Source organism: Ananas comosus, linkage group 22 (assembly GCF_001540865.1).
Source record: "Ananas comosus cultivar F153 linkage group 22, ASM154086v1, whole genome shotgun sequence".
In the NCBI taxonomy this organism is placed as follows: domain Eukaryota; kingdom Viridiplantae; phylum Streptophyta; class Magnoliopsida; order Poales; family Bromeliaceae; genus Ananas; species Ananas comosus.
In genome coordinates this window covers 3,177,664-3,192,418 of record NC_033642.1, presented here as the reverse complement: position 1 = coordinate 3,192,418, position 14,755 = coordinate 3,177,664, and the positions used below count along the sequence as shown (strand labels likewise).

Below are 14,755 nucleotides of genomic sequence, written 5' to 3'. Positions count from 1 at the left end.
TAATGAATTAGATTCTCATTCTGCGGCCTCTATGGCAAGATACTAGTAGTGCAGTGCATGAGATATAAAGATACAATGGGTGCAGGCAATAATTTCACTTCTAGGTATAGTTGTCTAGATTTTGAAACCTTCAAAGAACAAAATCTAAAATATGAAATTTCATAGAGTTTTGTCAAAATATGGATTTCTGATAAGCAGAATTCACTTTCTGGGGGAAGCAGTTTGGAAAGGCAAGTAGCATATTTGTCAAACAAATGGTTATGCTGCTTCCATGAGCAAACAACAACTCCAAAGGAAAATTTCTGAAACGACAACCACCGCCATATAAACATATTGAAAACATAATTTATTAGGGTGTGTTTGGTTCCACGTAAAACTGCGGAAAAAAAATTTACAGTGGAAAAAAAAACTTTCGATGGGAAAAAAGTTTTACATCATTTGTGTTTGTTTTATAGGAAAAGAAAAATAGTTTTCTATCACAGTTGTTTAGTTGAAAGGAAAAGAAAAAAAATAAAAAACCATTTAATATATTTTTTATTATATATATTATTAATATATAATAATTATTATCATGCTATATATGAAAAATTATTATATATATTTTCTCCTGTTATATATATATTATATATTATTAATATATAATAATTATCATAATATATTTAATTATTATAATTTATATTTATAAACAAGATATATGTAAAATATATTATATAATAAATATATAATATAATATATAATAATAATATATTTAATATTATAAAATAAATTATTATATATTTATAAATAAAATAAAATTATATATATATATAGGTGAGTGGTCTAGTGTGGACCACTCACCTCGGTGACCCCGATGCAAGGAGCGCATGAGCCGCGATTTTTCATCGTGGACCCCTCGTGGACTCTCCCTCACGCGGTCCACGAGGTGAAGTTCACCTCGTGGACCACGTGTTAACATTCCTGCGCCGCGATTTTTCACAGCGCCAGGTTTTCGTTTTCCACTCGATGCGAGCAGAAAACGAAAAGGGTTTGTTTTCTGAGAATCTGTAAAAAAAGTTTTCCCCAAAAATTTTTTACAAACAACCAAACAACAACCAAACAGCAGGAAAATAATTTTTCAACCGAAATTTTTTTTTCGGAGCTGTTTTACGAGGATACAAACGCCCCCTTAGCTATCCCTATAACAAGAAAATGGTCAATTCTTCACAGAAGAAAGAAAATAAACCTTACATGACAAGGCAATGTTGCAGTGATTCTAGGAAACAACAAATTTAGAGCTTATATAACATCTACGTAAGTAGATCAAAAAGTCAAGCACTCATAGTGCCACAAGCATCACGACTTAATAGATACTTTTTAACTGTAAACATATAAAAGAGTTATTCTTAGATAATTAATGTACAAGACACATGAATAGCTTAACGAAATGAAGCGAAAAAACCATACCTCTAGAGCTTTTATATACTTTCTTTCGGCCTCAGCAACGTGATTTTGAGCTTCTATCCTTATTCTCGCAACCTCATCTTCAAATTCTTTCTGCTGCCTTTCATTTTCTGCAATTAACTTATCTAACTCAATATCAAGCCTCCGGCACAAGCTTTTGTAGTCAAATTCCTCCTTTAGTTTTACCATATTCTCCACCTTCATGGCCTGTATGGGCAATCGTAGGAAAGAGGAAACTGTTCATATATACATGTACTATGAAGGATTCTTCACTATTTTTAAGAACTATATAGAGGATATGGATTGTTTAACCATAACAACCTAAATTTTTTGTAAGTTGCATTGCAGTGAAAACTTGTAATTCTATTAACCTTACGAAAGAGGCGGATATCAGAGTACAGAGAGAACTTAGATATAGTCGAACAAATGATGTAGAGAAAACCATTTCGAATTTCAAAGTCTTTAGATCTATTATGTACAAAGCATTGCTTCAAGAAACAACTATAATGAAATACGAAGTAACCTATATCGTAAAATTAATTTCTATATTGACCAGATAATACCATCACATTAGAACTTACTCTTTGTCCAAACATTATGGTACTTGCGGTCTCCCCTCGATGACGCGGAGATGGGCCAATTGTCACAACCAATGAAGTTCTTGCAGTGCCTGTAACATATTAGTATCTTTTAGAGTCTTCAGAAAACACTAATAGAAAAGTAAAATACAAGTTATTTCCTCCAAAACGTTGAAGCAGGAGTTATGAGCACGATAAGTTATGTGTTATAATCTTTGTCATACAAGCCCGCCTTTACCAACAATATGAGCTTGACAAGGGACAAACTCAAAATTAAGAAATATCTACTAGTACTCAAATTAACAAGAGTCGCAATTGCTGTTAACCTCTAGATCAACTACTGGAAACAAAAAATGGTACCAAAGTCCTTCAGGGATTACATGCCAGATTAAAATTTGTGTCACTCCATGGTCTATGCATATGACAAACATCAATTAAATAAGACGCTCATACAAGATGTGACACTCTCAGGATTTGGAATAGTCCTATATATAAGATATAGTAGGTTTAAATCTCTTAACCTGATTATAGCATTTTGGGCAGTGACTAGACACATGAGATTAAAAGGGTTGAGCGAGCTTCAGGGCTAGAGCAATTCTAGGATGGGTGACCCCCTGGAAAGCGGAGCGTCACAGTTAGTATCAGACCAAATCACCAGCCATGCCAAGTCATACAACGGGCAAGAGCACGGCTCCCCGACTAATGACCATTGTGGGTGGAGCGTAGCTCCCTGCAAGATCGGCTAAGGCTAAGAAGACGAGTCTGGCATTGCCTTGTATTTGTGAGTGTGCTTAACCATGACGAGGATGTCAGGGCTTAAAAGGGAGAGAAAATATGACACCCCCAAGATTTAGAATAGTCCTATATATAAGGTATAGCAAGGCTAAATCTCTTGACCTGGCTATAACATTTTGGGTAGTGGCTAGACCCAAGAGGTTAAAAAGGTTGAGCAAGCTTAGGGCCAGAGTAATTCTAGGATAGGTGACCCCTCTGGAAAGCAGTGCTTCACACAAGATTTTCCAACATAATACGAAACAGCATAACAAGAAAAATTTGTAAAGAAGACGATAAGGAAGAATGACACAGAATATCAATAGACATATGTCTATCTAATGATCAATTTGTGTTAGAACTACCAAATTTAACAGAGGACATAAGGTTTTTATTGTCTAATGGTGTTGAAGAATCCAAATAGTTGAATTTTCTTTAGGAAAGTACTTTGAATTTTCTAGACAAAGATCAGCACCCTTGATCATTAGTTAAAGAATTCTATCCTAAAGTTTCATGTTGTTCAATTTCCATTGTCCATTTTGTGGGCACTTGATGCACTAGAAAATAAATTTCAAAAAACATGAATTTTTCCTCTTAATAAAGAGGTTTTATAAGTGTTTCAATAGAAATGAGAATATTTTGTACCTTTTTGGAACAAGTTCACCACATCAACGGAGATTGCATTTCAACCAAGGATTTAAGTGCCAAGGTATGAGATTGTGCCGAGCACTTGCCAGCACAAGAAGGCATAGTGTCATGAGTGCTATGCCGAAGTGTGCCATCGACACAATACCTATGTGCCAACACACTTTGCAATAGTTTTTATTTTCTCTGGCACCAGTATATTCTAATTGATTTTAATATATTTTTTTATCAAGCTTTTGTACTATATTAATGTTCTTACTTGCTAATTTTGAACAAAAATGGTTTTGAGTTGTGTCATCAACACAGGAGTTGTATCGTGTTATTACCTTGTTGGCACTATACGACATGGTGGACACAAGTCATGCCTAGGGATGCAAACCAGGGGAATCCTAGGGCTGGAGTTGGGCCTTCCCCTTATTTCCTTGGCAGGTTAGCGCGGATTTGGGGCGGGTTGAATTTTATCTTTTTCTTTTTACCCTACTTACCGTTCTATTTGGGCGGATTAGGGCGGGAGTAGGTTTTTGGCGGATCAAGGCGGGAGTAGGTTTTTGGCGGATCGGGGCAATCAACGAAAAAAAGGGATCACTCGCCTCCCGCTCAACTTCTTAGCGGATCGAGGCGGAGTATTTTTTTTCTTATTTTTGGCTTCCACTTACGGCCCCATTGGGTCGGATCGAGTACTTGAATATATTAATGGGAGAATTAAGTAGAAAAATAGAAAAACAATGTTGTAAACGTTGGAAAGAGATATAGAACATTACAATTTCACAGTATCATGAAACATCTCTAGAATCTTAATCAAGGATTTAAGTGTCGTGGCACAGGATTGAGCCGAAAACTTGTCGGCATGGTACGGCACGGTGTGTGCAGGGTCGTGCCGATGCGTGCCGATCACAAAAAATATATGTGCGCCGACACGTAATGGCATGAAATATTTATGTTCTTTAGCAACAAAATATGCCAATTATTTATCATGTATTTTTATCAAATATTTTGAACTTTATTGAGAAAATTACTTACTAATTTTGAGAATAGAGGGTTTTGCATTGTGCCATTGGCACGGGGGCTATATCGTGCCAATATCTTGCTGGCACAATACGGCACCGTAGATACAGCTGGTGCCGATGGGCTCTTTAATCCTTGATCTTAATGTTAGACTTAAGTCATATGACCCATTTCGGTGTGGCCCTATTTGACCGACCCGCAGCCTATTGGATGGGGTTAGTATTGTTACCCGCTCCATTAAGTTGATTATGAAAAACGGTGGGAACAGTTATGGGGAGTTGGATCCACTACCTCACTAGTTGGTAGTTATCCCCTTCCACTACTTGGTAGTTATCCTCATGATGGGAAAGGAGGATTAATGATATACATACATGGGATGGTCCTTTTCTTTTTAATGGTGTGAAAAATACAAGCTTGTAAACCCATCATAATTCCACTATTGTAAGAGGAATAGCCATTGCAATTACATAATTGTGTTCCGGTCATTTGAAAGAGTACCATATATAGGAGTTGATCAAGATACAGAATCGAGAGGTACTCGTACACGAGATCAAGGTGTCTAGGACGATCCTCAATTATATTTTCACCATGGAATCAGGTATAATCCCCATATTTTCTAACAACAATGGTATCAGAGCCAGGTTATTGTCTTGGTATTTTATTCGGTCACTTTCTTCTTTTAATATGTTTACTGTAAAATTCTTCAAAATGAAAGAATTAGAAAAAGAAAGTGAAATTATTTTTCCTATTTGAACTTTTATAAGATATCAATGGCTGCACATAGTAGTTGATGAGTTTTTTAAATGAGACGACACTTTAATTTTTTTTTTTTGGCATTTTAATCAATAATGCTTTAGTCCAACACTAGAAGAACATATATTATGTTCTATCTTGGATGCATGTGTTTGGATGTAAATTAATTAAAGGTCTCATATGTATGATAAATTTTTACTGTTTCTTCTGGAAGAAATAATAAATGGGGGCTTTTTTTGCAAATAGCCCCCTGACAAATTTAATTTGCGAAAATAGCCCCGTTAAAAAATTATTTGCAAAAATGGCCCTGGCCCTGCCACGCCAGCGCCACGCGGGCAGGGCTGGGCCAGGTGGTTAAGTTGAACACAGCGATTGGTTCACCGTGTTTAGACACAGTGAACCAATCACCGTGTTCATTGTATTACTCACGCCCACGTCAGGGCTTGAATAATACATTAGACACGGTGATTGGTTCACCGTGTCTGAACACGGTGAATTGTTCACCGCGTTTAGACACGGTGAACCATTCACCGTGTTCTCTTTCAACACAACCCCCCCCCCTCCCGAACTGTCTGTCTCGATCTCTCTCTCTCTCTCGATCTCTCTCTCTCGATCTCTCTCTCTCTCTCTCGCTCTCTTCCTCTTGCTCTCTCTCTCTGGCCGACACCGCCGCCCTTTGTTGCCCGAGGTAGCTCCCTTCCTCGTTCTCTCTCTAGCCCTAGAAGCATCTCTCTCTCTCTCGCGCCCCGCCGACTTCACATCATCTCTAATACGCAATGAGAGCGGCGCGGGCTCGAACCGATCAAGGATGCGACATAACCCGGATGGACCATTCAGACACCAATCATTTAAACACAGAGCTATCTCGGGACCTCGCCTCTCTCTCTCTCTCGCTCCCTTCTGTTGCCACCTCGCCGCCGCGCAGATGCTGGCCCGCTCCCCTCACATCCGCCTCTTGTGAGGCTCTCACATGAGAAAGCCCCCTCCCCCCCCACCCCACCACTGTCAGAAGGCTTCTCACAGTGAGAAGCCCCCCCGAACACTCTGGTTCTTGCCCCTCCCCGCCCCCCTCCCAATTCACTCACTATGCTTCTCAGCAGTGAAGAAGCATGTGAAGGCTTCTTCCACTGTGAAAACAGACCCCCCTTTCTAACGGTAAGAACACCCCCCGCTCAATGCATCTCTCACAGTGCGCATTCCTCACAGTGAGAACCACTGGGAGGCTTCTCATTGTGAGAAACCATACCGCCCCCCCCCTCAGCACTGCTCACAGTGGCTTCCTCACAGTCGAAAGTCACTGTGAGGTTTCTCACAGTTGAGAAGCTCCCACCTCCCTCTGTGAGAAGGACTCCATAGCTCTCACATGTGAGAAGCCTTTCCATTGCCTACTCCCCCACAGTGGCTCTCAACAGTGAAGAGCCTTTCCACTGGCAACCCCCCTCCCTTTCACTGTTTGTTCTCTGATTTCTTGTGTCTACATATCATTCCCTGGCGTTTCCCTTAATTGGCAAAGTAGTCGCACCGACCGTGCCTGACAATGGTAATCACCATCTTTTTTACCCCTCTCTTTTGTAATATTTAGAAATGTGATATGTCTTATTTTAAAATTTTTAACATGCTTAATCATATTACTTTAGAACTCTAATATCTATGCGACATGTCCCTTTCTATATCATTGGGAGGAAATTTGTCGAACAATAAATACCCCACGATATATTGGTGGCCGGTAAAGAAATTGTTGCGGTCTCGAGCAAATAAATCTCATTTCGGGATTTAGAGATGGAAATATACAATGTTACTAATTATGATCGAGTGGAAGACCGTCTACGCATCACGGTGAAATGTCCAAAGGGAGGCGAATGGAAATTTGTTAACGTATCAAATGATAATACACCATCTGGCGTGATGAGTATTTTTCCGTTCCATGGATGTATAAAATTATACGTGGAGAAAGATGGATCGACGGCACACGACCATCCAAATACCGTTTATCAAATGGAAATGAGTCGTACCCGCAATGATCAAAGTAATTACGCCAATCGCGAACGAGGTCGTACATCAAGGTATAAAGTAATGATCTTTATAAATCTTTTTCGTGATTTCTCAATTAGTTTAGGTGCGTGAAATTAATAACTTTGTCTTGTAAGTGTTTCAGAGAGTTTGGAGTTCCATCTCAGCCAGTTAGTGCAGCATTGCCATCTGCTGTGATGGATCCGTCTCGGTTGGTTGATCAAAATGAGTGGTAGGTGATTGTATGATTTAGTTACATAAAAAATCAATGTGAATAGTTAATCTTATATATCTCTACAGGTCTACTGTCCCTCCTTATCAAAGTCCACGACCATCATCTTATGTTCACGAATGGACGGATTGGGAAGTCAGAACCACTATCCCTCCTTATCAAAATGAAGGTCCATCATGTAGTGTTCATCAATGGCCGGCTTGGGAAGAAAGAAATACTAGCCCTCCCTATGTAGATGAAGGTCCAGGATCATCTAGTGTTCATGAATGGCCGGCTTGGGAAGTAAGAAATACTAACCCTCCTTATGTAGATGAAGGTCCAGGACCATCTAGTATTCATCAATGGTCGGCTTGGCCAGTAAGAAATACTATCCCTCCTTATCAAAATGAAGATCCATCATGTACTCATCGTGAATGGACCAATCGGGGAGTGACTACAACTGATCTATTGGACGTAAGTAGAAGTGATGAGGAGTATGTTAGTGAAACTGATGAAGAGGATCAAGGGCGAATTGATGCTGATTCTAGTGATGACGAGGAGTCCTTTGTTGCGTGTTCTTTGGATCCTGATCATGACGGTGGCTTGAATGCCCTCGCATGCGCCATTCGAGATGAAGGTGTTGAATGGATTGAAAACTCAAATGCCAACAACGAAGATGTACCGGACCCGGTGGAATTCGTGGAATTTGAAGATCAACGACAACGGTTTGTCCTGGGTAATGAATTAATTAATCAAAGCGTTGTTGATGCATATAGTGAACAAAATATTGATCAGGGTCCTCCAAGTGATGAAGCATGGGCTAATCGGACTTTTTCTGATAAATCATCGCTAGTAAGGGCCTTGGACGCTTGGCACATTGCACATAATGTGCAGCTTAAAGTTGTTAAGTCAAATACAACTAGATATACTGTGCGATGTGTGGTCGATTCTTGCCCTTGGAGATTACATGCCTCTCAACCGAAAGGTAGTTCATTTTTTAAAGTAAAGACTTATAAAGGTCCGCACACTTGTTTGGTTCCAATTCTAAATACAAGACATCGAAACTGCACATCATCTTTCATATGTCAATTTATACTACCTACACTGAAGGCAAGGCTTACAATGAGTCCGATGGAAATTCAAGCTCGAGTTCAGAGCGAGTTACACGTTAGCATATCATATAGCAAGGCTTGGCGGGCACAGAATAAAGCACTACAAATTATATACGGTAGTTGGGAGCAATCATACTGCGACCTTCCTCGATACTTCTCTATGTTGGAATCAACAAATCCAGGAACTATTACAAAGATTGAGTATATTAGTGTGGCGAGCAATACGAGAATGTTTTCACGAGCCTTTTGGGCTTTTGGACCGTCGATTCATGGTTGGGAGTATTGCCGGCCATTACTTAGTATCGATGCTACTCATCTGTATGGGAAATACGGAGGCCACGCATTAATTGCCACAGGTGTCGATGCGAATGGTGGTTTATTTCCGCTAGCTTTCGCAATTTGTGAGGGGGAGAATGGCTCGAGTTGGGAGTGGTTTTTAAGTTGCCTAAGAAGGTATATAACAAGATCTCGAGTTATTACACTAATTTCAGATCGTTTTAAAGGCCTAGCGAACCTCGTTGCACTTGTATTCCCACCATCTGAAGGTCATGCTCATCGATGGTGTTTGCGACATATGAAGGCCAATATGAATATTCATTTCAAAGGAAAACACTTACTTAAAATTTTTTATCGAATTGGGAGTGCTTCAGAAGAACGGCAATATTACGCATTAAAGGAAGAATTGAAGGCTATGGATGAAGAAGCTTGGCGTTGGGTTGACAATCTTCATAACGATAGGACATACTGGGCTAAAGCTTTTGATGGTGGTCGACGATTTGGTATTATGACAACTAACCGATCGGAAAGTTTAAATGGGGTGTTGAGGGGAGTTCGCGCCTTACCAATTACAGCTTTTGTGATGGCAACATTTCATCGAGTGGTTGAATTTTTTCTAAAACATCGGACAGAAGGCGCTGCAATGTCCACGCAGTTTGTCACGACTGTTGAAAAAACCATCAATAGCCGGATGAGAAGTGCGAGAGGATATACCGTTCAACGATTTGCATTTCATATGTTCAACATACTTATTGGCGGGGATGATCAATACCAAGTGACTATCAATGGAAGCAGTTCTACATGTTCATGTTTGTGTTTGCAACTCACAGGAATCCCTTGTTCACACATTTTGTCATGTTGTAGTTCATCACACATGAACATAGATTATTATGGCTTATGTTCTCCTTGGTATACTGTCGAATCATATTGTAAGGCTTATGAACCGCAATTCTACCCCGTACCCGATCGTCGTTATTGGATCGCGTCATATGATTCCCCTATAGTGCCACCACGCGGGAGAAGAAAAAAAGGACGACCCAGATCTACGCGTATCCGTAATGTTATGGATGAAGCCAGTGGGAATAGAAGGGGCAAGTGTAGTATGTGTAAACAGCCTGGACATTATAAAAGCACTTGTCCTGAAAATCAGCAAAGAAGAACCGAGAGGCGTCGTCGATAGGTTTTTCTATATGAATATGACACTTAACTTCTTTAATCTTTTATACTTACGCACTAATGTTACATCATGTTGTTTCTAACTCGGTTTTTTTTTTAAGCCAATTTCAGATGGACGATCATGACAAGCCGGGACCTATTGATACATCCGTGCTGACTGAGCAGCCACGACATAGATCTACATTGATCAGAGAGGAAGTGAATTTTTTTAAAACATTTCAAATTTATCTAGATCTTCTTTAACTTATGTACTAATTTTGAGCTGGCTTTCACAATCATGCAGGGATATTCTCCTGTTCAATTTACGGAGCATGGCCGTAAATTGAACAGATGGCAGTGCGAGCATCCTGCGGTGTTGGACTTATTGCGACGAGCAGGATTTTATTATGTTTCACGATTGCGCAGCCTACAGCTCGATCAGTCGTTATTGGGAGCATTAGTCGAGAGGTGGCGGCGAGAGACACAGAGTTTCCATTTGCGACGTGGAGAGATGAGTATTACATTGATGGACGTCGCAGTTATTACGAGACTCCTCGTCGATGGTGGGGCTGTGACTAGAGGGGGATCCTATCAGTGGGCAGAGCTCTGCGGGTTACTTCTCGGGGTGGTTCCGCAAGATATTAGGGGTGGTGAGATCAAGATAGACTGGTTATATCAGCAGTTCCATGATATCCCCTTAGACGTACCTCCCGCTATTGTTAGAGCTACGGCGAGAGCATATATACTATTTCAAATAGGTTGTAGTTTGTTTCCAAATCCAAGCGGGAATAGGGTGCATTTGAAATGGTTGCCACATCTAGAGAATTTTGACCTTCGTGGTGGGTTGGCATAGGGTGGAGCCGCGCTAGCTCATCTTTATCGCGCCCTAGGAAATGCTTGCCTCAGGGTAAAGGTCGAGTGTTGTTGTTTTGGGACATTAGTTCAAGTACAATTTGCGACACGGACCCTTACAATACTTCTACTTAAGTCATGGTTATTGTTTCCATTTCTAACAAGAATGTTATTTTTATATAGATATGGGCATGGGACCACCTGCACATTGGCCGCCCTGAGGTAGTAGGACCACAGCCTGAGCTTGTCGACATGCCTCTAGGGTGTCGGTAAGTAATTTTTCATTTTAAGTTTTGTATATACTATTTATTCATAACTAATATGATATAAATGAATCAGGTGGAATACCAGGCTGGCTTTCCAGGACAATGTCAGGACTACTGACATTGAGTTTTATCATGATCAGCTGGATCAGCAGTTAGAGTCTCAGGTAAATAAAAGTTACTCAATCTGTCGAATTTTGTATCCAATTCTAAGTTTTTGGGATTGAAATTTTATTTTAGTTTGAAAATTTTTTTCACCATAAAAAGAAATTAGTTGTTTGTATGAAAAGAAATTAGTTCATTTACAATGTAGCGCCGAAAAACGAGATCAATATAGTTTAATTTTTCTTCGAAACACGAGTCGCAATATAGTTTAATTTTGATAACTAATCATATTTAATTTTCACAATAGATTACATGGAGGCCTTATGACGACACTGTTTTAGAGACGCTCCCACCTTTTTGTCTGGCTGGGTCTCAGGTTTGGCGATCGAGGACTACCTTAATCTGCTTCCACATTATTGAGCTCCATCATCCCGATCGTGTGCTGCGACAGTTTGGGCTATTACAGCATATACCTGATGCAGTACTTCCCATACCTCGCATCAATTCACGAGGTAGAGCAGATGAGGATTGGGCGGCATACCATGCTTCATACATTCAGCGTTGGAATGATAGATTGATAGATATAGCAGAGGTGGCCCCAGAGACAGATCCAGATCCGATACGAGCTACCGCTGTTTACATGCAGTGGTATTAGACGATCACCAGGAGGTGGATATCTACACCTGTACAGCGGCCACCACTCGCGTATCAGCCACGTGGGCACGTCGAGAGAGTATTGGTATGATTGTAATATATAATATCTTTTTATATTAATTTTTATATATACAAGAAGGTTTCGTATAATCTTTTTTGATTGTGCTTTTATTTCAGGTCGATATCGTGCAGAGATCATATTATACGATCAGACGTGTCCTGCCCAATATTTCAGGAGATGGAGTCTTAACTACCCTATCACAGGTCACCGATTAGATGGAAGCAGTTTTGGAGACTTTACCTACGCTTCCACGCTATGTACCTCCAGGACCAGCAGACTATGGTGGAGCATCGATGTCCGGCCATGCACCCATATATAGTCCACCGAGGCCATCATCACCTATAGAGGAGCCACCTTATGCTGATGTTACAGACCCGGCACCAGCACCAGTACCGCAGGATCCAGCTCAAGCAGGTGATCTTGTTTATTTTAGGCGTCGACGACATATGAGGTCTACCCGTACAGATCAGTCCTCTTCAGCTCCTCCACGGCCAGATATACTACCGGCACATGCTACTACTGTGATTGAGCCGGTTATTGAGGGTGCTGCTATAGAGCATCTAGACCAGTTGGAGATCTTGGAGCCTTTTGATGAGCATGATGTTGGTCGTGGTCGCGGACGTGGTAGGCGACGTGGTCGAGGGAGTCGAGGGAGGAGAACATGATATTATATTTATATATTATTGTATAACTTGCATTTATTTTGTATATTCTGTTTTGATTATTTGGGATTGATAATTTATTGAGATTCTATTGGTTGTGATGTTGTGATGTGTATTAATTTTGTGATGTTGTGATGTGTATTGCATTTGTGATGTTGTGATGTTGTGATGTGTATTGATAGGTATCTGTATTGTATTCTTGTATTGAATATTGTATCGATTTTGGGTTAATCTGGATTTGTCCAATACAATTGAAGGTGTTTGTAAAGGACACGGTGATTGGTTCACCGTGTCTAAACGCGGTGAACAGTTCACCGTGTTTAGACACGGTGAACCAATCACCGTGTCTAATGTATTACACACGCCCGCGTCAGGGCGTGTGTAATACATTAGACACGTGTCTAAACGCGGTGAACGGTTCACCGTGTTTAGACACGGTGAACTAATCACCGTGTCTAATGTATTATTCACGCCCTAGTGCGGGCGTGAATACAATGAACACGGTGACGCGGGCGTGTGTAATACAATGAACACGGTGATTGGTTCACCGTGTCTAAACGCGGTGAACGGTTCACCGTGTTTAGACACGGTGAACTAATCACCGTGTCTAATGTATTATTCACGCCCTGAGGCGGGCGTGAATACTATGAACACGGTGATTGGTTCACCGTGTCTAAACACGATGAACTAATCGCCGTGTTCAAGTTAACAGCCTGGCCCCAGCCCTGCCCACGTGGCGCTGGCGTGGCAGGGCCAGGGCCATTTTTGCAAATAATTTTTTGACGGGGCTATTTTCTCAAATAAAATTTGTCAGGGGGCTATTTGCAAAAAAAACCCATAAATGGCAATGTTTTATCTATTTTGATAAAACGGATTTTATTAATATCTCTATTCAGGTTCGAAGTTGGAAACTTCTCAAATGTGAGATTTGTGTGATGACTATCTAAACCTATCATCACATTATGCTCCAACTGTTCTTGAACATAATAAAGACCTATTTTTCGCAGCCATTAATAACTTGTATAGTTCTATTATTTACATTCTTTATTTTCTAGATAGATTATCAGTATCTTGCATACTGTGTGTAATCTTTTGATATATGTTGTTTTGATTGAATGCTTAAGTATTATATCCACCCTATAAGACCTATTAAGATCAATCAAGCCTATATTGTATGATGCCTTGTGCACAATGTGTGTAAAATTTTGGCTCAAATGCAATTGTTCATTGTAACTTTATTTTTGATGTAATTTAAAAGGGTTGTAATTATTATGAGCCATTTTGTTGTAAATTATACTTTGCCATTGCGATGTAATATTGACTGTGTGATGTAAAAGGCTTGATTGACTAAAAATAGATCTAAATTGTGTAGGGGTGTGATATCATGATGTCATTATAAAGGTATAATAATTTCAAATTGGAATAATTAGTGTAGTCACCAAAGTGACCCTAATTATGAAAATTTGAAATTTTGGCTACGTTTAAGTTTAGTGACATCAAAATTGTGCTTAAAATATGGAATAATAGTACCGCCCAAAGGAGGGCTATTATTATCAAATTTAAGCAGAAATAGATAGTAAGATTATTTATTAATGCATGAAGTGTTCTATACCTAAAGGTATAACATGGACTTGTTATTAATAAGTATGACTTACTAGTCTATACTGAGACTATTTTTATAATTATGAGCAGAACTTCTAGAGTGTTGCAATCTCGCCCAAAGGAGAGGCTGCAATGACTCCTAAGCATGCTCATAAAATAAATCATAAAGATTAATGATTTATTTTCTGTTATGGTTTATGATCATAATGTGGGTATGTTTATTTATTTGCAGTTATTCCTACATTTGCTGTGATTGATAATGACAATCGCATTTCTTACTTAAATGGATCAAATTTTTCTGAATGGAAAGAAAGAATTATGTTTACATTAGGGTGCATGGATTTAGACTTGGTTTTTCGAGTGGATGAACCATCTCCACTTAATGCTAAAAGCACTAACGCTGAAAAGGCCTTTCATGAGAAATAGGAGAAATCGAATAGGCTTAGCCTTCTACTTATGCAGGCTCATGTTGGCAAGAATAATCGTGGCTCTATTCCTATTTGCACAACAGCTAAAAATTTTATAAAGGCCATAGAGGATCAGTTTGTTAGTTCTGACAAAGCTAAAGCAAGCACCCTAATGTCTAAGATGGCTTCTATG

General features: G+C 39.7%; 2 protein-coding genes across 3 annotated transcripts in view; one reads left to right on the top strand and one right to left on the bottom strand.

Moving 5' to 3' along the window:
- Positions 1–14,755, bottom strand: part of LOC109727206 (kinesin-like protein KIN-UB) — a 55,486-nt gene that overhangs the window by 24,937 nt on the left and 15,794 nt on the right. For both annotated transcript variants that reach the window (XM_020257208.1, XM_020257207.1), the window contains exons 8-9: positions 2,022–2,110; positions 1,444–1,647 (exon numbers count right to left, since the gene is read on the bottom strand). In XM_020257208.1, the coding sequence (XP_020112797.1) occupies positions 1,444–1,647; positions 2,022–2,110 (293 nt within the window). The remainder of the gene's footprint in view (positions 1–1,443; positions 1,648–2,021; positions 2,111–14,755) is intronic.
- Positions 10,909–12,612, top strand: LOC109727207 (serine/threonine-protein phosphatase 7 long form homolog). Its single transcript, XM_020257209.1, has 4 exons — positions 10,909–11,077; positions 11,148–11,238; positions 11,484–11,915; positions 12,008–12,612. The coding sequence occupies exons 1-3, from the start codon at positions 11,061–11,063 to the stop codon at positions 11,829–11,831; spliced, it is 456 nt and encodes a 151-aa protein (XP_020112798.1). The 5' UTR covers positions 10,909–11,060; the 3' UTR covers positions 11,832–11,915; positions 12,008–12,612.

Bases quoted from the DNA above. Each gene is read 5' to 3' on its own strand.
- LOC109727207 (XM_020257209.1), top strand. The intron at 11,239-11,483 runs GTAAATAAAAGT...TTTTCACAATAG, and splicing joins ATCAGCAGTTAGAGTCTCAG to ATTACATGGAGGCCTTATGA.